Source organism: Pongo pygmaeus, chromosome 12 (assembly GCF_028885625.2).
Source record: "Pongo pygmaeus isolate AG05252 chromosome 12, NHGRI_mPonPyg2-v2.0_pri, whole genome shotgun sequence".
Classification (NCBI taxonomy): Eukaryota; Metazoa; Chordata; class Mammalia; order Primates; family Hominidae; genus Pongo; species Pongo pygmaeus.
In genome coordinates, this window is record NC_072385.2 from 105,042,898 (window position 1) to 105,067,238 (window position 24,341).

Consider the following 24,341-nt stretch of genomic DNA (forward strand, 5'->3'; position numbering starts at 1 on the left):
GGGCGTGGTGGTGGGTGCCAGTAATCCCAACTACTCAGGTGGCAGAGAATTGCTTGAACCAGGGAGGCAGACAGAGGTTGCAGTGAGCTGAGATCCTGCCACTGCACTCCAGCCTGGGCGACAGAGACTCGTCTCAAACAAAACAAAACAAAAAAAGATTCCACGAAATCTTTCTTCTACTCTTGGTTTTCCCAAATCAAAACTATCTAAATGGAAGTTTCTCGATGTGTGAAACAAAGACAGGTCCAAATATGCATATGCTTTATTGCCAATTTGAATTTCCATTAAAAAGCACAAAGAAATTTTAGAAATTTACATAGACTATGTCAAGCATAACATAGTCAAAGCCTTAATTTCTGCATCTGCAAATCTCTGTATCTTTTAGTAGAAGCAAGTAGGGGCAGGCGGAAGGAATATCTACAGCATTTATGACCAACTTTAAGGATCACTGGTCTAAACCTAAATATTACTCCAATTTATTAAACTCAAAGAACTCATGACTCATTTATTTTTCAGGTTGGATGGTCTTTATTCAGCAGGATGAGTATATTTAAAAAGGTAACACATCAGACCAGAAGTGTATATAACCAATGTACATTTTAATGAAAACTAATATTCCAAGTATTACCCATACTAAATATTTTTGAAACCAAGAGTTTAGTGCTACTGATTATAGATGAGAAACTTCTGTTGGCATTTACTATCTAAACATGTTATTCCTGTGATCAAAAAACTTCAATGACTCTCCAGAGAATAAATCAATATAAATAGTTCTATGGCATTTAAAAGCATCCACAATTTGCCTTCAACCCACCTTCTCCAGTCTTATCTCCAATTCCATCCTTACGTTAACACTCCCTATACACACATTTTCCTATTTTGCTTTTGCTTGTCCTTCACTTGGAAGGGGACCTTTCCTACTCACCTCAATTTTCACTGGTTAAAAATCCTATCCATGCTTTAAGGCCCAACTCAAATACCACCTCCTCCACGGAAACTTCTTTCCCTGAAGACACATGTCATACCCTGCACTAGACACGGCAAATATGAAATGTATTTCTTCTTTTACACCTTAGCCACAGTCAGTTGTGTTTCCTCTTAAGTGCCCAGCACAGATTATACAGATAAATATATTAAGTAATAAAAAGGTAGGCTAAAAAATTTAGTTCATATATTTGTAACTGGAAAATCTCAATTCCTAAAGGCATCAGAAGTGAATACCCCAAGGAGGTGATTTCTCAGACTAAGGAGTCTTTTCCACCATGAAGGGCAAACTGAGTTAAGCAATGAATACTGAAACCTGTCTTATGAGAAAAGCTTATCAGCATTTGATCCATTATCAGCATTTGATCCAGAAACAATCAGAAGGCTGAGGGAGAATCTGAATGGCACATGTGCATGATTTATAAAAGCAAGAAGTTGTACAGATGGGATGAAGACAGAAAAAAGCACATTCAGGTGATGAGAAGTCTGAATTTGTACAGTAATTAAAGTAATGACTTTTTAGACTGAGATCCCAGAGAAAGAGGAGTTTTACATGCAGTCACCACATTCTCATAAAAATACACGTATTGAAACAAGCTTCACAGAGAAACTTCCCACGGCTAGTAGTACTCTGATACTTTCCATTCTATTTTGTTTTTTTTTTAATGTTACAATCCACTAAGTTTATTACATAATCCACTAATGGATCAAAATCTGCTCTGAAAAATCCTGAACTCTAGACACCAGAAAGTATGCCAAGTTTCAAGTTTCATTCTGCAATTAGCCTCCCAATCCATTTCTTCGTCTATCTCACTGCCACTGCATGTAAGTTTCACAGATAACAGTGAACAAAATGTATTCATTTTACAAAAAATCACATACAGTATTTACAACAAATCAATTAAGTCCTAATACACAGAAACTTCTATTTCTGCCAATCAGATCTATCTGCAACCTTTACTTCTTAGGAAGTTTAACTGTTAGCAAGACCTCAAGACAGACCATTGCACAGCACATGTGAACTGCCCTACATCTCTAAGGGATGGTAATGCAGATACCCAACTCAGACACCCTGTCCAATGTCTGAAATGCCATGTGCTTCATTCAACAAGTACTAAGCTGTATGGGGTCATCTTAACTGCAGTGACAGCAAAGCAGTATAAACACATTTACTGTGATAGCCAATAGCAGACAAGGTCTGTTAGAGAAGGAAAAGCAGAAAAGTTGGAAGACTTTGAAAAGTTTGAAGACAATGAAATAGCAGCATCAGTTCCTAGGTGGCTCAGCCACTTTACTATGTGGCTTTGGTAAAGAATATAATTAACATTTCTGCCTCAGTTTACACACATGAACTTGAGGAACTCTTAAAAACAGCATCCATCTAGATAGAGTCCCTCCATTTGTATTTTTGCACTTCCCTATTTTCTTGTCCTCATTAAAGGTCCTCTTCCCCCAGGCTCCAAAGACCAAATGGAATGCTCAGCTGCATAACTTACAAAAACCCTCTAAAAACTATTGTGGCATGAATGCAAAGTATTGTAATCATTCTGTGACCAACAAGAGGCGACAATCTAATTTTTCTAAACACCTGTGAACCACAAACTTAACCCATTACCCAAGAAACCCAGCACTAACTAATCTCTCTCCATTGATGAGTTATCATCACCACACTTTGTCCTTGTGTAGCAAACTGACAATTACTAAACCAAATGTAGAATACTTTTCTTACAAACTGATTTACCATATTAAATGCCATATTAAATGGTAAAATGAGTCCAGATTCACTCAATAATATTTATTAAGCCACTTATTACATACTAGGTCACGCTACACCAGTCACATACATTGTTTAATTTGATCCTGAGGATCCTAAAAGGTGGGTGATGTTACTTCTATTTCAAATTTGAGAGTACTATACGTCATCATATACCAGGACCTTAACAAAATGCTGGAAAGTGCGTTCAGAGTAACATCCTTTTCATGCCTCATACACTAAGCCTCAAAGATGTAAAATAAAAGGGTTTAATAAGATGAGAGCACCTTAACATGTGCCTTTTTTTCTAAGATATCTTGTTACAGCACATATGACTTTTTAATTTTATACCATAATATATGTACAAGTTTGTTTTAATACAAGAAAACTGTTTCTCCTTAGTTTTTTAGTCAAACTGATGCTCCAAGAGGACACACCCTCAAAGTAGGGGATGTCTCTACATTCCTTCCAGCTCTCTCAGTTCTGTGACTCAAGATTGAGAGTAACAAAATCGGGGCACTGGACCAGGAGTTCGGGGCACCATGACTCTAGAGGCCACACTCCTTTATTGGTTATTAAGGCTTGGGTCAAGTCATTTACCTTTCTTAGCTCTGATTTTCAATCAGTTTTTTTAAAATGCAATTAATTTCAGGGGATTCCATAGCCATGTGGTTAAAAGGAGAGAGTGCAAGTAAAACGATGCTGAAACCTAGAAAAGAAATTTTGTTCAATGTAGCTCAACTCTCGTTTGTCAATGAGGTCCTCAAAATTAAAACAACTTGCTCAATATGACAAAGCAAGTTTTGAGTCTTGGCTATGAAACCAAATCCAGTTATTTTTCTAGTTTACCACAGTGTTGCACATAATCCAAAACTATGACTTTTAATATGAGATTAAGAAATTTCTCTTGGGCATACAATGCAATTGAAAGTCAACAGAAAAGCAAAGTGGGTGACATTTTTTCCAACCTAATATTAACTATCTGTTGCAGATAACCAAGAACTGAGCTCTTAAGGACCTGAGTTCTAATCCTGGTTCCATTTTTTACTTTATTCAAGTTGCTTAGTTTCCCAGAGTTTCTGTTTCTTTCCCCCAAACAAGGCAGAAAGTTCCTTATCAACACTTCAGGACTAACCACACAAATATCAGATATTAATAATACTTAACACTTAAAGCACTTACCTGTCAAGAACTATTCTGTGTTCTCTGCATCATTAAATATATTAATCTTCATAACCACTCTATGAAGAAGATATTATTATCCTCATTTTATAAATGAGGAAACAGAGGGGCAATTACCACTATGAAGCTCAGAGGCTAGAATCAAATGTAGACAATATAGCCAGCTTGGGTCCACGCACCTACCTAACCACTGCTCCGTATTTCTCTCAGCATTAGTATTACTATCAACTTACAGGACTGTTAAAATACAACCACAGAAAACTTTGAAAATAAAAGATAAGCAGAGCGCTGTAATTTTAACAATAAAAACTGATTTTTTTTTTTAGTTTTATGTTTGACTTATAAGCCCTGATAGGTTTATATTATGAATCAACAGGATAAACTACGAAAATGTAGCTTAAAATTTGAAAAATATCTAAACATGCCCAAAGTATAGCAACTTAGATGTATCCCTTCTCCCAACCCAAAAATTTAGCAGGTTTCCCAGGTCGTCAGAGAGTAAGATCTATCCTAAATAGGAGCTTTTACAGTTCTCCATACTGAATCAGCTCACATCACACACCTCAGGATACCTGATGCTTCCAAATCACTCTGCAGTGATTCGGTTTGGCTACTCTATAAATGCAATAACCACGTGCATGCTGAGTTAGAGAGATGTAGCTGGGTGACTCAACAGTGAATGGCATTTACCTGACACGGGTCCCTAAAAATGAAAAGCTTTGCCTAACTCGGCAGTTTTCCATCTAAGGGTAACCTCATCTGAACTCATAAAACATTCACTAAATCAAGCTACTACTTCACTTTAACTCCACATCCTAATGCAGACTTCAGATTGGGGTGGGTGGGGAGTGGTGTGATGGGCTTGAAAGCGGGGCGGGAGGGGCGAGCAGATATTAAAATCAAAAAGCAGTGAGTTCAAAAAGCTGAGAATGTAGAAGTGCCTGGGAAAGGCAAAAGTTAAGAGTTGAGAGTCCCACGACCTGGACGTGGACGAGAACACGTGGTGAGCCGGCACCCAAGGGGGGGCAGGAGGGGGAAGGTCCGGAAGCAAGTACAGACTAGTCCATACCAACTGCCCAGGGCAAAACTGATGAGCTGGATCAGAGACAGAGGAAAGTAAGATAGTCCCAAGATGGAGCTCTGTCAAAAACCAGGACTCTGATGAACCAAGGCCCAGCAAAAGGAAGCCGCCCCAGGGGGACCGGGGGACTTGGCGAACATGGCTGCCCGTCAAGAGTGGGGCCCAGGCCTCACGGGGCCAGCCGGCAGGGCTCGGATATGTGGCCGGCCGGGTCGAGCTGCGCCCTCCCTCACTGCCCTCGCGGCAGGCCGCACGCGCGGCTGGCGGCTTGGGCCCTGTGCGCGCCGACGCCGCGCTCCGAGCCTTCTAGCCCCGGGCCCGCCGAGAGCCACGCGCGATGCCGGGCCACGCGCCACCCGGCACGGAGGCCCGAAGCCGAGCCCGGGAAGGCGCCCGCCCAGTGCAGTCCCGCTCGCTTTACCTTGGCCTGCAGCCGCGCTGGCGCCCAGGCCAGACAGGTGCAGGTACCACTGAGGTGCGCGGAAGGCACGTACTCCTGGTGCAACCGGTTGTTGGCCGTCTCCCATACTCGTAGGTGACCGTCGGTAGAAGCCAAAGCGAAGTAGGCCTGGCTGTGCGGGGAGAAGGCGCAAGGGACCCCAGCCGGGGCCAGGGGGTCGCAGCTACCGCCGCCGCCCGCCGCCATTGCTGCTCTGGCCCCGCTGCAGCCACGTGTTCGTCCGTGCGCAGGCGTACCGGCGCGGGGCGGAGCCTGGAGGAGGAAGTGAGGCGGAGTGTGAGCCGGGGGCTCAGGAGGTGGATCTTCGCGTCGCAGGAGAGCTTCTGGGGGATCCACCCTATGGACGGTGGCCCGCTAGGGCCTGCCGCTATCTTGTTCTCGGGCGGGAGTGGGAGTATGGGAGAAAGTAATTGTAGAATCAAGATCAAGTCCCGTTCCTTTAAAAAAAAAAAAAAAAAAAAAAAAAAAAGGGGGCCGGGCGCGGTGGCTCACGCCTGTAATCACAGCACTTTGGGAGGCCGAGGCGGGCGGATCCCCTGAGGTCAGGAGTTCGAGATCAACCTGACCAACATGGAGAAACCCCCCCCCCCCCCCCCCCCCGCCGTCTCTACTAAAAATAAAAAAATTAGCTGTGGGCTGGGCGCGGTGGCTCACGCCTGTAATCTCAGCACTTTGGGAGGCCGAGGCAGGTGGATCACAAGGTCAGGAGTTCAAGACCAGCCTGGCCAAAATGATGAAACCTCGTCTCTACTAAAAATACAAAAAAATTAGCCGGGCTTGGTGGTGGGCACCTGTAATCCCAGCCACTCGGGAGGCTGAGGCAGAGAATTGTTTGAACCCGGGAGGCGGAGGTTGCAGTGAGCGAGATCGCACCACTGCACTCCAGCCTGGGCGACAGAGAGAGACTCGTCTCAAAAAAAAAAAAAAAATTAGCCGGGCGTGGTGGTGCACGCCTGTAATCCCAGCTACTCCAGAGGCTGAGGCACGAGAATCGCTTGAACTCAGGAGATGGAGGTTGCTGTGAGCGGAGATCGCGCCATTGCACTCCAGCTCCGGGCAACAAGAGCGAAACTCCGTCTTAAATAAATGAATAAATAAATAAATAATTTTTAAAAAACTTTAAAGAAAATGATAAGGTAGAACGAAAGGTTTAAAGGAAATCTTCAGCCGAGCGCGGTGGCTTACACCTATAATCCCACTTTGGGAGGCCGAGGCGGGCAAATCGCCCGAGTTCAGAGTTCGAGACCAAGCTAGGCAAAATGGCGAAACCTTGTCTCTACTAAAAATACAAAAATTAGCCGGGTGTGGTGGTGCCTGCCTGTAGTCCCAGCTACTCGGGAGACTGAGGCAGGAGAATCCTTGAACCCGGGAGGTGGAGGTTGCAGTGAGCTGAAATCGCCACGCCACTGCACTCCAGTCTAGGTGACAGAGCGAGACTCTGTCTCAAAAAAAGAGAGAGAAAAGAAGTCTTCACTTTCAAATTGATTATGATTGTAACAACCGCTTCCGTTTCCCCCTATTCAATTCCAGGCCGTAATCATTTACAACATAACAATTTATTCAATTATAATAATGTAAAAGTAATGATCAGAACGGCTATTCCCTTCTGTTTCTCCAGATTTATCTCATGTTGCTACATCAAATAGACATTTTTAGGCACATGCTCATAGTCTGGAGGCTGAGGGAGGAGGATGGCTTGAGCCCACGAGGTCGAGGCTACAGTGAGCTATGACTGCTCCACTGCACTCTACCCTGGGTGACATAGTGAGATCCTGTATCCCAAAAAAAAAAAGGGTAGATTTTTATATTTCTCCTAAATACTTCACCAAATCAATGCATTCTAATTCAAGGAATGCCAGGTACTGTTCAGCCCACACAGAGCTTATTGCCTGCCAGGAAAGATAAAAACCACTCTCATGGCCATGGGAAGGCTCAAGCTTTTACAGCTACGGAACAGCATGGTAAGATTTGCATTTTATTGTTTTCTTGTTTGTTTTTGTGTTTTGAGACAGAGTCTCACTCTGCCCAGACTGGAGTGCAGTGGCACAACCTCAGCTCACTGCAACCTCCACCTTCTGGTTTAAGTGATTCTCCTGCCTCAGCCTCCTGAGTAGCTGGGATTACAGGCGTGCACCACCACGCCTGGCTAGTTTTTGTATTTTTATTAGAGACGGGGTTTCACCATGTTGGCCAGGCTGGTCTGGAACTCCTGACCTCAAGTAATCCGCCCGCCTCAGCTTCCCAAAGTTCTAGGATTATAGGCGTGAGCCACTGTGCCTGGCCAAGATTTGCATTTTAGAAGGATTACATGGAGACAGTGTAATGAATGTATTAGAAGGAAGCTAGGTTGGAGGCTCGAAACCCCAGGTGGAGATGATGATGAGTGGCTTGGAGAAATAGTGATGCAAGGAAGTTTCAAGAGATGTTTATTATGTACAATGAGCCGGATTTCAAGTGGCCGAGGGAGAGATAGAGAAAGGGCCAAGGATTACTCATTGAGCTTTTACAGGGAGAGACTGGTTGGTGACCCAATTCACTTAGGATAGTGAATCTTGGAAGATTTTTGTACAAGAAGATGATAGTGTCTTTAGTCTGGGAATGCTAAATTTGAGACATCTAATTTGGCACTTGGATTCATTCAGTCACTCAAACAAACTGAATGCCTGCTATGTGCCAGGCACTGTTTTAGGGTACCAGGAATCCACCAGTGATCATGAGAGACAAGATTCCTGCTTTCATGAAGCTTACATTCTAATCAGGGAAGCACATAATAAACAAACAAAGAAAACTCTATTTCAGATAGTGCAAGCTTCTATAAAGAGAAATAAAGCCGGAGGAGGGAAAAGAGTTTAAATATTGGAAGGAATTAGCGACAGCCTCACTCAGACCATGCAATATCAGAAGGAAGAGCAGTCAATGTGGAGAGAATAGCAAATGCAAAGACTGAGGCAACAAAGACCTTGACTAATTGAAAGAAAAAGCTTTGGAGAAACTTAGGGTAGATAGTGACAACTAGAAAAATCAAAGGTAGTAGCTGAGTTCAGAGGGAGCCAGATTATTTAGTACCTCGTAATTCAGAGTAAAGTATTTGGATTTTATTATACGTATGATAGAAATAAGCCACCAGAGAGTTTTAATGTTTTTTTTTAAGAGATGGGGTCTTTCTGTGTTGCCCAGGCTGATCTCGAACTCCTGCGCTCAAGGAATCCTCCTGCGTTGGCCTCAAAGTGCTGGGATTACACGTGTGAGCCACCGCATCCAGCCCCCTGAAGTTTTGAGCAATGAAATAACGTGATCTGATTTATGTTATTGAAAGACCTCCTGGCTGCTACATGAAGTCTGTAGGCAAGAATGAAAGCAGAAAGACAAGGTAGAAGGCTGTGGAGTAGTAGTCGGGACAAGGACAATGATTGGTAGGGCTCTGATGAAAGCAATGAAGGTAGTGAAAAATGATGATTCCAGATATAATCTGAAGTTAGAGCCAACAGGAATTGCTAAATGAATTGATTGTGAAGGGTGAGGAAAACAGATGAATGAAGAGTGACTCTGATGCCTGGGCAAATAAGTGAATAGTGATACCATTAGCTGAACTGGGGAAAGAGTTTGCGTGGAATGGAGACAATCTTTGCACTTGCTGTTCTCTGCACACTGACTGCCCTTCCTTCTGACCTTGCAGGGCCAGAGTGAGGCTTTGCCTAATTCCTTCGAATACTTAAGCTCTCATTTCCCTTCTCTGGTTTTGTTTCTTCTTGTAGCAGTTTGTACTAGCTGAAATAAAGATTTTTTTTTTCTTTTCTGAGATGGAGTCTCACTCAGCCACCCAGGCTGGCGTGCAGTGGCACGATCTCTGCTCACTGCAACCACCGTCTCCTGGGTTCAAGTGATTCTCCCGTCTCAGTCTCCCGAGGAGCTGGGATTACAGGCACCCGCCATCATGCCCAGCTAATTTTTGCATTTTAGTAGAGACAGGGTTTCACTGTGTTGGCCAGGCTGGTCTCGAACTCCTGACCTCAGGTGATCCGCCCGCCTCAGCCTCCCAAAGTGCTAGGATTACAGGCATGAGCCACTGCACCCAGCCTAGAGATTCATTTTTAAATGTGTTTATTATCTACTTCGCTGACTAGAATGTAATCAGTTTTGGACAGTTAAGTTTGAGATACCTACTATACATTCAAGTAGGGTTGTTCAATAAGAAGTTAGATATATGAGTTGGGACTTGGAGAAAACATCACAGTTAGAGATATGAATTTGGGATGCATTAGCATACGGCTGCTATATGAAACCACGGGACTGGAAAGATCATGTTGCGTGTTAGTATAGATAGAAAAGAATTTAGTCCCAAGCTGTGCCAATCTTTAGAGGTTAGGGAGAGGAAGAGGATCTTGCAGAGGAGATTGAGAAGAGATAACAGCAAGGCAGGATGAAAACCCAGGAGAAGGAGGTGACCCAGAAACCAAATTTTTATAATTTCAGAAGCAAGACATGATAAAGCCATGTCAAATGCAGCAAAGATGAAAACTAAGAATTAACTAGTAGACTTGGGAAGATCAGGGTCGTTGGTGCCTTCAAAAGCATTTTTAGGCCAGGCACAGCAGCTCACTCTTGTAATCCTAGCACTCTGGGAGGCCAAAGCAAGAGGATCACTTAAGCCCAGGAGTTCAAGACCAGCCCAAGCAACATGGAGAAACCCCATCTCTACAGAAAAATTAAAAATTAGCCAGGTGTGATGGAGTGTGCCTGTGGTCCCAGCTACTTGGGAGGCTGAGGTGGGAGGATCGCCTGAGCCAGAGAGGTAACGGCTGCAGTGAGCAGTGATCTTGCTACTGCACTCCAGCCTGGGCAACCAAGCGAGGTCTTGTCTCAAAACAACAACAACGAGGAAACATTCTTAGTATAGATGTAGGGGGAAATTTTTATTGTGAAGGGTAGAGGAGAAAAAGAGAGGTGAAAAAGTGAAGACAAGTATAGACAACTATTTCAAGGATTTTTGTTATAAAAGAGCAGATATGAGTTTGCATGAAGAAAGTTCTGAGCTAAAATTATCAGATTTGTTAGTCATAAATATGCAAATAAAAATAAAAGCTTATTGTGCGCTTACTATATGTCACTCTCTATTCTAAGTGTTTTATGTGTATTAATTCATTTAATCCTCACAATAGCCCTGCAATATAAACTATTAATATCTTCATTTTTCACATAAGAAAACTAAGGTATAGAGCTAGGAAGTAGAAGAGGAGCTAGATTTCTAACCCAAATTATCTTTGGGTTCTGACAACCTTACCCAATGAGTACATGTAGGGTTCACATATATGACCCTCCCATACCCAAGCATATCAATTCCCTGACTTGCTCCTCTTCAATAATCTTGGCCTCTATCCTACATCAGCCACTCCCTCCCACGGTCATGTCCCATACTTTGTCATTATAATAACGGCACCAACTCCATAATCTCAATTTCCACACCCCATCTCTTACCACCAACTCCTATCTTTCCAGCTTACTCCCTCTAGTTCTCAGTCTCCAGCCCATCTTTCTACCATTGAGTCCAATTCTTTTCACCATCTTTCATTTCTTCTCTCTGATGGCTGCACTTCCCTCTCCATGTAACTTAAACTACATAATTATAACCCTCAATTCCCCTGCCTCTTTCTCATATCATGTTCCTGCCTTGGTAAAACCACAAGCCTGGGAATGTCTAACTCTCCAACTGCAGACACCTGAAGGTCACTAAAGAGAAGCCATAGCCACTCTATTATGACTCGTTTTGTTTTCTTTTGTTTCTGTTATTTTTTTTTTTTTATTTTTCCTGAGACAGAGTCTCTCTCTGTCACCCAGGCTGGAGTTCAGTGGGGCACGATCTCGGCTCAGTGGACCTCCACCTCCCAGGTTCAAGCGATTCTCCTGCCTCAGCCTCCTGAGTAGCTGGGACTACAGGCGCCTGCCACCACACCTGGCTAAGTTTTTTTTTTGGTTTTTTTTTTTTTTTTTTTTTTTTTGTATTTTTAGTAGAGATGGGGTTTCATAGTGTTAGCCAGGATGGTCTTGATCTCCTGACCTCAGATGATCCGCGCCCGCCTTGGCCTCCCAAAGTGCAGGGATTACAGGCATGAGCCACCGCACCCGGCTTGTTTCTGTTTTGATATAGGGTCTTGCTCTGTCACCCATGCTGGAGTGCAAATAGTATGACCTTGGCTCACTGCAACCTCTGCCTCCCAGGCTCAAGCTTTTCTTCTGCCTTGGCCTCCCAAGTAGCTGGGACTGCAGGCATGCACCACCACACCTGGCTACATTTTTTGTATTTTTTTTTTTTAAGAGACAGGGTTGCGTGAGCTGGTTTCAAACTCCTGAGCTCCCATCTCGGCCTCCCAAAGTGCTGGGATTCTGACTCTTATCCACTTGAAATTCACGTGGGAAGTCAATGCTGCCAAGGTATCAAACAACTGTTACTCTAGTCCATTCATTTCCACTAGTTCAAATCATCTATCACTCAAACCTACTCCTCTGTCCTCACTCCCAGCAAATGACTTTGCTTCTTATTTCCCGAGAAAATAGAGGCAATCACAAGAGAACTTCCACAAGCTCCCAGTCCTTCAGACTCCACCCACCTGTGCCCCATCTCTCCTGCTACTCTGGGTGAACAGCCTATGCTCCTGGCAAAGGCTGTCCCCCATTTCAGTTCTAGGTTCCATCCCCTCTTGCCTAGTCAAGAATGTGACTCTAAAAAGCCTTCCCTCTCTGCCAGCATCCATTTTTACCTCTCAACTTCATCTTTCTCATCGAGATATCAACATGCTATTATTTATCCTTTCAAAAAAAAAAAAGTCCTTTGACTCCACTTCCCCCTTCCAGTTACTGTCCCAATCTTTCCGTTAACATGAAACTCAGGCCAGGCATGGTGGCTCATGCCTGTAACCCCAGCACTTTGGGACGCCAAGGCGGGAATATCACCTGAGGTCAAGAGTTCAAGACTAGCCTGACCAACATGGTGAAACCCCCGTCTCTACTAAAAATACAAACATTAGCTGGGCGTGGTGGTAGGCACCTACAATCCCAGCTATTTGGGAGGCTAGGGCAGGAGAATTGCTTGAACCCAGGAGGCAGAGCTTGCAGTGAGCCAAGATGGTGCCACTGCACTCCAGCCTGGGCAACAGAGCGAGACTCCGTCACAGAAAAAAGAGTAGTTGTGGTAAGTGCTAACAAAGAAAAGTACAGGGTATAAGAGAAAGTAGGCTGGTGTGGAGGGACGGGGTCAGGGAGGAGCTCTCTAAGGAAACACATCAAAGACATCTAGAAAGGCGGTATTTTACCCTTGTCCAAAGCACATTGTTTCCTCACATAGAAAATCTCGTATAGATCTTTCAGCCACTTTGAAGGACAAATAACAAAGCCAAAGGCAATGCAATTCACCAATGTTTGTTGAGTGCTTTTTTTTTTGTTTTTGTTTTTGTTTTTCGAGACAGTCTTACTCTATCGCCCAGACTGGGTACAGTGGTGCGATCTTGGCTCACTGCAACCTCCGCCTCCTGGGTTCAAGCAATTCTCCTGCCTCAGCCTCCTGAGTAACTAGGACTACAAGACGTGCACCACCACTCCCGGCTAATTTTTGTATTTTTAGGATAGATGGGGTTTTTCACCATGTTGGCCAGGCTGGTCTTGAATTCCTGACCTCAGGTGATCCACCTGCCTCGGCCTCCCAAAGCACTAGGATTACAGGTGTGAGCCACTGCACCAGGCCCTGTTGAGTGCTTTTTAGGTACAAAGCAGAAGATGATAAGCACAGAAGTGTATGCAAATTTTTAGAGGAATTTAGATGATGGTAACAACTGATTCAGTTTTTGAGGCTCCAATGAGATAGACTTATAAGGTATGAACAAGAGTTCTCGAAAGGGCATTCCAGGCAGAAGATACTAGAAGAGCAAAGGCACACAAACAGAAAAGTGTGGGGCACATTCAAAGAATAGAGGTTGGTTTTGTCAGCTAGTACCTTGAAAGGAAGTGTAGCCTGGTTCTCAATGCCAGCGTAGAGTAAAAAGTCATTGAAAGTTTGGGGCAGACAAGTGAATTTATGAGAATTGCACTTTAGGAAAAGGAGTCACATATCCAACTATCTGCAAGGCATTTGCACATGGACAATTCACCATGAGCAGCTTAAGCTCGAGTCCCAGTGGAAGTCCCCATAATTCCCTCTAAAATATCTTGTTGCAGAAGCTACTAATTGTACCCTAAATTCCATTTATCCCTAAATTTCTCTACTACATTAAGGAACCTTCCATTTTTACCTGGGCGTAAACCTTTCCATAACAAAGACTAAATTGTCCAGCATTCTTTTTTCTTTCTTTTTTTTGAGACAGAGTTTTGCTCTTGTTGCCCAGGCTGGAGTGCAATGGCACAGTCTCGGCTCACTGCAACCTCCTCCTCCCAGGTTCAAGCAATTCTCCTGCCTCAGCCTCCCGAGTAGCTGGAATTACAGGTGCGTGCCACCATGCCCAGCTAATGTTTGTATTTTTTGTATAGATGGGGTTTCACCATGTTGGCCAGGCTGGTCTCGAACTCCTGACCTCAAGCCATCGGCCCTCCTCGGCCTCCCGATGTGCTGGGATCCCAGGTGTGAGCTACCGCACCCAGCCTGTCCAGCCTTCTTTGAAATAAGGTGAGCCCATGTTAGATGGGCCTGTAGAACAATATTCTTAAAATGAGACCATATGCTTTTCTTCACTGCTTTTTCATTATTAATCCCTGGAACTCAAATGTGATAGCCAGGACTGGAACATCCATATTGGGCTTTGAGGAGAAAATAACACGCTGAGAATGGCAGAGGCAGAAGACTGAAGGACCTAGAAGCATTACATGTGCTGTGGACCAAGTCCTTTGAACTTTTTTGTTTTTGTTTTTTGTTTTTTGAGATAGGGTCTCACTCTGTTGCCCAGGTGTAGTGTAGTGGCGTGATCATGGCTCACTGCAGTCTCAACCTCCTTGACTCAAGCAATCCACCCACCTCAACCTCCTGAGTAGCTGAAACTACAGGTGTGTACCACCACACCTAGCTAATTTTTTAGTTTTTGTAGGGCTATTGTGTGTGTGTGTGTGTGTTGTGGGGGGTCTCACTATTATGCCCAGGCTGGTCTGGAAATCCTGGGCTCAAGCAATCCTCTGCTTCGGCTTCCCAACATGCTGGAATTACAGGTGTGAGCCACCGTGCCTGCACTTCTTTTAGATGAGAGAAAATGAACTTTCCTCTCCAAGTACTATAGATTAGGTTGTACGGCTGAATCTAATTCTGCTCATTCTTTTATATTCTTTGAGTCAGTTGGTGCTACCACCATCTGTCCAGTTAGCACTATAGAAACCCAGGAGTCAGTCCTGTTTATTCCCCAGCCCCACATCTCACTTCTACCCAAACACATACACACATTGGATAAATCATCAGATTCTGTTTTATCTTTTAAATAATTCCTCATTCAATCTCCTTACCTCCATCCAATTCTATCACCTCTGTTCTTATTTGAGCCTTTACATCTCAAACCTAAGCTGCCACTACTGCTTTTAATTGGACTGTCTTCCTCCAGGCTGGTACCTAGGTATGATCTTTGAAAATCATAAATGTAACCAGGCCATCTCTCTCTACTTTAAGCCCTTCCTTCCCAACCTTGCTGGCATGTACAGGAAAAAAGTCTATACCGCTTAATACATACGTATTATAAAACTATCTATAATCTGGTCCCTGCCAACCTCCCCAGCATCACTCACTATGGATTGCCTCAAACATCATATTCCAGATCCTGACCTGCTTTTTTTTTTTTTTTTTTTTTTTTTTAACAGAGTCTTACTCTGTCACCCAGGCTGGAGTGCAATCTCAGCTCACTGCAACCTCTGCCTCCTGGGTTCAAGTGATTCTCCTGCCTCAGCCTCCCGAGCAGCTGGGATTACAGGCATGCCCCACCACACCCCGCTAAATTTTTGTATTTTTAGTAGAGATGGGGTTTCACCATGTTGGCCAGGCTGGTCTCGAACTCCTGACTTCAGGTGATTCACCCACCTCGGCCTCCCAAAGTGCTGGGATTACAGGTGTGAGCCACCATGCCCGGCCAAGAATAGTTTTTTTAATAAATGGTACTGGGCTAATTGATATCCACATGCGAAGAATATATAAATAAACAAGAAAGTAAGCAACCAGTTTAAAAATCAGCAAAAGACTCGAACAGACATATCACCAAAGATATATGAATAGTTAATAAGCACATGAAAAAATGCTCAACATAATTAGCCATTGAGGAAAAGCAAGTGAAAACATTAATGAGATACAATTTCATGCCCACTAATATGGCTATAATTAAAAAGACAGATGACAACAAGTGTTGGTGAGGATGTAAAGAAACTGGAACTGTTGTCTATTGCTTGGGGAAATGTGAAAAGGTACAGCCTCTTTGGAGACTACTTTGGTAGTTTCTTTTTAAAAATGTAACATGAATTTCCCATACAATCCAGCAATTCTGCTTCTAAGTATCTACCCGAGAGAAATGAAAACATACGTCCATACAAAAACTTGTACATAAATGTTCACAAGAGGATTATTTGTGTAGTAAAAAACCATCAACGGCCGGGCACTTCAGGAGGCCGAGGTGAGTGGATCACGAGGTCAGGATATTGAGACCACCCTGGCTAACACGGTGAAACCCCGTCTCTACTAAAAATACAAAAAAATTAGCCGGGCATGGTGGCGGGCGCCTGTAGTCCCAGCTACTCGGGAGGCTGAAGCAGGAGAATGGCGTGAACCCGGGAGGCAGAGCTTGCAGTGAGCCGAGATCGCGCCACTGCGCTCCAGCCTGGGCGACAGAGTGAGACTCCGTCTCAAAAAAAAAAAATTAAAAATAATAACATAAAGTTGGTTTGTGGTAATGATTGCACAATTTTATTAAATTACTAAAAATCACTGGATTGTTTGCTTACTAAGTATTTCCAAATTTTATTAAAATTTAGCTTACAATTGTTAAATTGTATTGTTTGTAAATTAACCTCAATGAAGTTTAACTAAAAAAGGAAAACCTTTCCTAAGATAGTTTTTTAATAGTAGCGTGCTAATAATACAGAAAAAGTCATCAGTGACTGTAAAACTAGTCCCAATGCAGCGTCCCATAAATTATTGATTAATTTACAAAGTTAAAATAGTAACTTTACGGTGGAGATATTATAATTAATCTGACTTAACTAAGCAATCAAAGTTAACATCACCAATATAGGTACAAACTGGCAACATATGACTCCTGATACGATGTCTTATGAAGGAAAACTTCAATTCACTAGTAATTTTTTGTTTGTTTGTTTGTTTATTTATTAAGACAGGGTCTCACTCTGTCACCCAGGTTGGAGCATAGCCTCAAACTCCCGGGCTCAATTGGTCCTCCCACCTCAGCTCCCCAAGTAGCTGGAACTACAGGCACACACCACCAAACCTGGCTAATTTTTGTATTTCTAGTAGACACAGGGTTTCACCATGTTGCTCAGGCTGGTCTCAAACTCCTGAGCTCAAGTGATCCACCCACTTTAGCCTCCCAAATTCCTGGGATTATAGGTGTGAGCCACCACACCAAGGCTTCAGTGATATTTCTACTAAAAATGTGTAATCCACATCTAATCAGGAAGAAACATCAGTCAACCCAAAGCAAGGAGAATTCTGTGGAACAACTGACCTGTACTCTTTAAGGTCAGGAAAATAAAGCAAGGTTGAGGAGCTGTTTTTTTCCAGATAAAAGAAGACTAAAGAGACATGACAACTAAATGAAATATGTGAATCTGGATTGGATTCTGGGCTGGAAAAAACTGTGGGAGATATTATTGGACAAAATGACAAAATTTGAATGTGGTCTGTATTAGGTAATAGTATGATAACAACGTTAAACGTCCTTAATGTGATAATCTGTACTGTGGTTAGGTGGGAACATGTTCTTGTTCTTTCTTTCTTTCTTTCTTTATTATTTATTTATTTATTTTTTTGAGACGGAGTCTCGCTCTTTCACCCAGGCCGGACTGCAGTGGCGCTACCTCGGCTCACTGCAAGTTCCGCCTCCGGGGTTCACGCCATTCTCCTGCCTCAGCCTCCTGAGTAGCTGGGATTACAGGCGCCCGTCACCGCGCCCAACTAATATTTTTTTGTATTTTTAGTAGAGGCGGGGTTTCACCGTGTTAGCCAAGTGATCCGCCCGCCTCGGCCTCCCAAAGTGCTGGGATTACAGGCGTGAGCCACCGCGCCCGGCCTTGTTCTTGTTCTTAGGATATACCCACTGAAGTATTTAGGGATAAAGGGATGCCATATCTCTAATCTACTTTCAAATGGTTCAGAAAAAAAAATGTTCATGTGTGTGTTGTGTGCACAGAGAAAGATGGGGAGGAAGGAGGACAGAGTGGGAGAGGGAGAGGGAGAAAGAAAGAGAGAAATAATGAAAAAGCAAACTGGGTCGGGCGCGGTGGCTCACACCTGTAATCCCAGCACTTTGGGAGGCCGAGGCGGGTGGGTCACCTGAGGTCGAGAGTCCAAAATCAGCCTGATCAACATAGAGAAACCCCGTCTCTACTAAAAATACAAAAAATTAGCCGGGCGTGGTGCCGCATGCCTGCAATCCCAACTACTCGGGAGGCTGAGGCCGGAGAATATCTTGAACCCGGGAGGCGGAGGTTGCGGTGAGCCGAGATCGCGCCATTGCACTCCAGCCTGGGCAACAAGAGCGAAACTCTGTCAAAAAAAAAAAGGAAGGAAGAAAGAAAGGAAGAAAGGGAGGGAGGGAGGGAGGAAGGAAGGAAAGGAGGGAGGAAGGAAGGAAGGAAGGAAGGAAGGAAGGAAGGAAGGAAGGAAGGGAAAGAAAGGAAGGAAGGAAAGGAAAGGAAAGGAAAGGAAAGGAAAGAAAAAAGAAAAGAAAAGAAAAAGGAAAGAAAGAGCAAAGGGATGAAAATGTAAAAAGTTGGTGAATGTGGAAAACAGGTATGGGAGACCTTTGTGCACCTTTAGAAATTATATCAACATAAAAATTACAAGAAAGTCTTTCTTGATCCCCCACTCAAGCCCCACCTGCTTAGGGAATCCTTGTCTGAGTCCACACTATGTAGACTGCTATCATTTCATTCCCCATACTGCATTAAAAGAGCCTGTTCCAGAGCCAATCATTCCGGTGGTAGCTAGCACACCCAACACCTGAGTGGGTCAACTTTTTAAAATCATCCTCCTTCTCTATAAAATAAAAATATTTTTAGTAATAATCATAACGTGAAACAAATAATAATAAAGATCATGAAAAAAATACGCTGGTAATTTTCTGTTGTTGAATTTCACATAGGAAGCCCTGCCAGTCAAAACAGATAAATAAATTAATAATAGATACCACAGCACAAAAAAAGGGGAAAAAAAGTGGGTTAATATTGTTAATTACATTAAAACATTTTTACAACATAGTGAGACCTTGTCTCTACAAGAAAAATAAATAAATAAAAGTTAGCCAGGGCTAGTTGTGGTGGCTTATGGGAGTAATCCCAGCACTTTGGGAGACTGAGGCAAGAGAATCACTTGATCCCAGGAACTCAGGACCGGTCTGAGTGACATAGTGAGGCCCCATCTCTAAAAAAAAATTTTTTTTAGGCCAGGGTTGGTGGCTTACACCTGTAATCTCAGCACTTTGGGAGGCGGAGGCGGGTGGATCACTTGAGGTCAGGAGTTCGAGACTAGCCTGGCCAACATAGTGAAATCCCGTCTCCACTGAAAATACAAAAATTAACTGGGCGTGATGGTGGGTGCCTGTAATCCCAGCTGCTCGGGTGGCCAAGGCTGGAGAATCGCTTGAACCTGAGAGGCAGAGGTTGCAGTGAGCTGAGATCGTGCCATTGCACTCTAGCCTGGGTGACACAGTGAGACCCTGTCTCAGGAAAAAATAATAATAATTTTTTTTTAATTTGCTGGGCATAGTGGTGTGTACCTGTAGCCCCAGCTACTGGTGAGGCTGAGGTGAGAGAATTGCTCGAGTCCAAGAGTTCGAGGCTACAGTGAGCTAGGATCACCTCTCTACAATTCAGCCTGGGCAACAGAGGGAGACACAGAGTCTAAATCATAAAATTAAAAACAAATTTTTTTAAAAGAGGGAGAGATTGTATCTACATATTTGGTCTGTTGCAGTGATGAATAATAACATTAGTTTTGTTTTCAAACCTCTAACTTCTGCAGATTTGTGATTTCAGCAAAATTGATCTTCACATATTCCCATTCAATAGTCAGTGCTGCTAGATTTCTTAATCTGTATTTTCTCACAGTTGATAGACTGAACTTTGTATTCATTTTATTCACTTTAATTTTGTTTTGTTTTGTTTTATTTGTTGAGACGGAGTCTCGCTCTGTCACCCAGGCTGGAGTGCAGTGGCCTGATCTCGGCTCACTGCAATCTCTGCCTCCCAGGTTCAAGCGACTCTCCTGCCTTGGCCTCCTGAGTAACTGGGATTACAGGCGCCCACTACCACGTCCGGCTATTTTTGTATTTTTTTTTTAGTAGAGACGGGGTTTTACCATATTGGCCAGGTTGGCCATGAACTCCTGACCTCAAGTGATCCGCATGCCTTGGCTTCCCAAAGTGCTGTGATTACAGGCGTGAGCCATCCCACCTGGCATTTTTAAACAATTTCTTTTTCTTTTCTTTTTTTTTTTTTTTGAGATGGAATTTCAGTCTTGTTGCCCAGGCTGGAGTGCAATGGCGCGATCTAGGCTCACTGCAACCTCTGCCTCCTGGATTCAAGAAATTCTCCTGCCTCAGCCTCCTGAGTAGCTGGGATTACAGGCATGTACCACCACATCCAGCTAATTTTGTATTTTTAGTAGAGAAGAGGTTTCTCCATGTTGGTCAGGCTGATCTTGAACTCCCGACCTCAGGTGATCTGCCTGCCTCAGCCTCCCGAAGTGCTGAGATTACAGGCATGAGCTACGGTGCCCAGCCAACAATTTCTTTTACATTAAACAACATATATACAAATAGTTAAGAAAAGTTTTAAAGATGAGTTTGTCAGATTCATACAAATCCCGTTTCTCAATAAATTTTAGTAATTGTAATACTGTCCATGCCTTTGTTTCTTTGAGTAACTTTCAGATGTCCAGGTAACTTTCAGATGTCTCTATGGTTAAAATATTTTAAACACAAATAAAAACATCAAACTGTCACAGTGTGACAGGATGAAAGTACTTCAAATTCTGCCACTGCTTCTTTATAATTGATGTGTTATTATTGCTTATTTGAAATCTCCTGTTGTAACACAGGCATATATAATACCACGGGGGGACTATGAAGTGTGCTCATAGCAAGCTCAAATGATTCTGAAACTTTAAGAACTTAAAAAGAACTCTTGGAACTGCATCCACAGTGTCAGGGCCAATTATATAATTAAAAATTATTGGAATTAACTTTCTTTTCTTTTTTTTTACGGAGTCTTGCCCTGTCACCAGGCTGGAGTGCAGTGGCGCGATCTTGGCTCACTGCAACCTCCGCCTCTTGTGTTCAAGTGATTCCCCTGCCTCAGCCTACCGAGTAGCTGGGACTACAGGAGCATGCCACCACGCCAGGCTAATTTTTTGTGTTTTAGTTTGACTACATTGGCCTGGATGGTCTCAATCTCCTGACCTCGTGATCCACCTGCCTTGGCCTCCCAAAGTGCTGGGATTACAGGTGTGAGCCACCGCGTCCAGCCGGAATTAACTTTCTTATAGAATACAAAATTTACCAAAGGATAAGTAATTAAGATGTGCTCATTAGAAGCATAGGTTACATATGCACATACATACATATGTACTTCAAACTCTGTAGTAGTAAGCAAAGTGCAGTGTTTAGAACTTAAGCCAATACTAAAAGTTTTGGAGGAGAGTATTTTACCACGGACATTGTTTACAGTTGGTGGCACACAGTGATTATAAGAAGCAGACTGACTTGTTGGCTATAGTGTTGTTTTCGAATTCTTCACAGACAGTGCACCTGTTTATGGCCTGAATGCTGGGCAGGCAGCTCCCACCACTCTGACCTTGGTATACCATTGTATCTTCCCTAACGGATTGTGAGTTCTTTGAGGGAAAGACCTAGTCCCTGTCCCTCTCTCAAATCTCTGTGTCTCCTGCCTAGCGCAATGCATAGTACACAGTAGATTCTCAGCACATGTTCCAAAGTAGTCAAACTTTGTGACTATCAAATAGTCTGTGAGGAAGATGATTGTGCCTACGGAGGACCTGGGGAGGAAATCCACAGGAGCCGGCCACTGATCAGAGGGTATGAGTGTATGTCCATCTGTCTGGGTTGGAAGAGAGGTGGAAAGAAAAGAATCACAGGTGATTTGAAACTTTGTAGCCTGGAAATGATAGAAAATCATATGATTTTTACTGATATAGGGGCTATCTGGGGACAAGGGTTCCAGAGAACTGGAAGAAAGGAAAAACAAAGGAGAAGTAAAAATGATGAGTTAGTCCAGTTTGACCCATGCTGAATGATGGTGGTGGTGTCTAGCAGACAGTTGAAAAAATGGAATTTTTTTATTTCTTATAGAGATGAGATCTTGCTATGTTGCTTAGGCTGGTCTCGGATGCCTGGCCTCAAGTAATCCTCCCACCTCGGCCTCCCAAAGTGCTGGAATTACAAGCATGAGCCATTGTGCCCAGATTTGAAAATATGGATTTTATATTTAATTTTTGCTTAAAAGATTCAAGTGTCTTTTTAATAGTTTTCTATTAGCTTTTTCAAAAATGAACACTGTTTCAGCTACTTTATCCCTAAATAGGTTTTTGAACAGACCTGGGAATGTAACCACTATTTACACCAGATTGCAAAGATCCTATTTACAACTAAGTTTTTGGAATACAACATATTTGTTCAATGGGGGATTACCTAAACTAGCTAGCATGCACCCATAAGATAAAATGCTAATTGCCCCAAATCCATTCCCCCCTTCTTCAATAATAATAGAATTTCAGTTTTGGCTGGCTTATGTCCAGCTGTAATAAAATTTCTCAGCTTCCCTTGTAGCTGGATGTGGCCATGTGATTAAGTTCTGGTCAATGAAATGTAAGCAGAAGTAATATGAGCATTTTTAGAGACACTTTTAAAGGCGGTATGACTTTATTCCTTTTCCCCTTCTTACTGACTGGGATGTAGCATAGCATGAGTATAGGATCACTACAGAATGACCATAGCATAGGATGAAGTGTAGAATGATACTTCAGAGTGTCGCTTTAGCCCAGAATTTCCTACTTCACTTACAGCTAAACTGCATCTTAACTAATACACAATCTTACCAAACTGCGTGACTTTACAGAGCACAAACAAGAGCCACTTAATTAGGCAAGACTTCTTGTAGTAGGAGAGCTCACCATGGTGACACTTGTACATGGTCTTGCTAAGGTGTGAGCCAAAGCATTTACTGTTTTTTATGCTCATTCATAATCTATAATATAAAGAATGAGAACAAGAAAAGAGTAAAGAATGAGAAGAAGAGAAAAAGGGCATGACTACAATTTTGCAAAACTAAACAAAACAAAAAACAGCAATACACAGAAGAAGGATTAGAACAGAATTTTCCTGGGTGTCCAGATAAGTCCTCTGGTTGTAAGATATGCATGATTAGGAGTCAATTATGCAAAGTGAGTGAATGAATGAAGAATGAAGCTGCCAAGGTTTTAAGACTTAAAGTTTAGATGAGTTGATTTTTTTTTTTTTTTTTTTTGGATGGAGTCTCGCTCTGTCGCCAGGCTGGAGTGCAGTGGTGCAATCTCGGCTCACTGCAACCTGCACCTCCCAGGTTCAAGCAATTCTCCTGCCTCAGCCTCCCGAGTAGCTGGGACTACAGGTGCACGCCACCACACACAATTAATTTTTGTATTTTCAGTAGAGGTAGGGTTTCATCATGTTGGCCAGGATGGTCTCGATCTCTTGACCTCGTGATTCGCCCACCTTGGCCTCCCAAAGTGCTGGGATTACAGGCATGAGCCACCGCAACTGGCAGTGGAGTTGATTACTTTATGTGCATTCATTACAAGCTTGGTGAACAAAGAGAGCAAACATAAACACAAAGCTTAAATGTCTCACAACTAACTTTAAAATCCAGAGGACTTATTGAGGGTGAGTTGGTGCACCTGAGAAAGAGATGGAGGGTGGAAAGGAGAAACTCAGTGTGGAGGTTCTCTGAAGCCCAGACAGGAGCAGGACCCTGACTAGGTAGGGGTGGGACGGATGGAGGTGAAGAGTCAGTCCATTCTCCAAAAGAAGGACCCTGATGAGAAGGAAAGAGGATCTAAGATCTTCTCCAGGAGGAGGAAGGACTGATCAATTCTTGAAACTCTAAAATGATGGCTTACAATGTGCTAACAAACTGGTTTTGGTTCATCCTGTATAATATCCTCTAATTTAGGAACAGAAAAGGGGTTTAGTGAGTGGTGGTGGTGGGTGGTGATAAGTAAGAAGACCCTCCAATTCTCAATATCATCAATTTTTCTTTGATGTCTGTACACGTTTGAGAAGATTTTAAACTTCTCTGAATTTGGATTTACAGTTTCTAGTAACACAACAGTAAATCCTAGAGAAGAAGTTCTACAGGATCCAGATTCAAGTTTAGCAGCAACTGGGGATAAAGTGAAAAAGCAGGAGAAAAGCAGATATAGTCTTAGATGTAGATATTTTCTATTTTGCTAAAATACAGTAAGAAAAAAAATCTGTGAACTTCAACAGTTCTAATAAAAACTAAATGAATGTACAGACACAGAACAAAATACATGATAACTATTAAATATAATTGCACCATGTTTATACATTATTTAGTATAGTAGTCTAGGTATCAGTGCTGTTAATTTTCTCATTTTCTACTTTCTTCATTCATTTATTCAA

At 42.9% G+C, this 24,341-nt stretch overlaps 1 protein-coding gene across 2 annotated transcripts in view; it reads right to left on the reverse strand.

The window, feature by feature from the left end:
* WDR43 (WD repeat domain 43) overlaps positions 1 to 24,341 on the reverse strand; it is a 75,274-nt gene that overhangs the window by 46,423 nt on the left and 4,510 nt on the right. Inside the window, exon 2 of one of the 2 annotated variants that reach the window (XM_054474130.2) lies at positions 5,422 to 5,712. In XM_054474130.2, the coding sequence (XP_054330105.1) occupies positions 5,422 to 5,646 (225 nt within the window). In that variant the 5' untranslated portion in view covers positions 5,647 to 5,712. Of the gene's footprint in view, positions 1 to 5,421; positions 5,795 to 24,341 lie in introns of those variants that run through there. The other variant, XM_054474129.2, reaches the window with a different exon arrangement.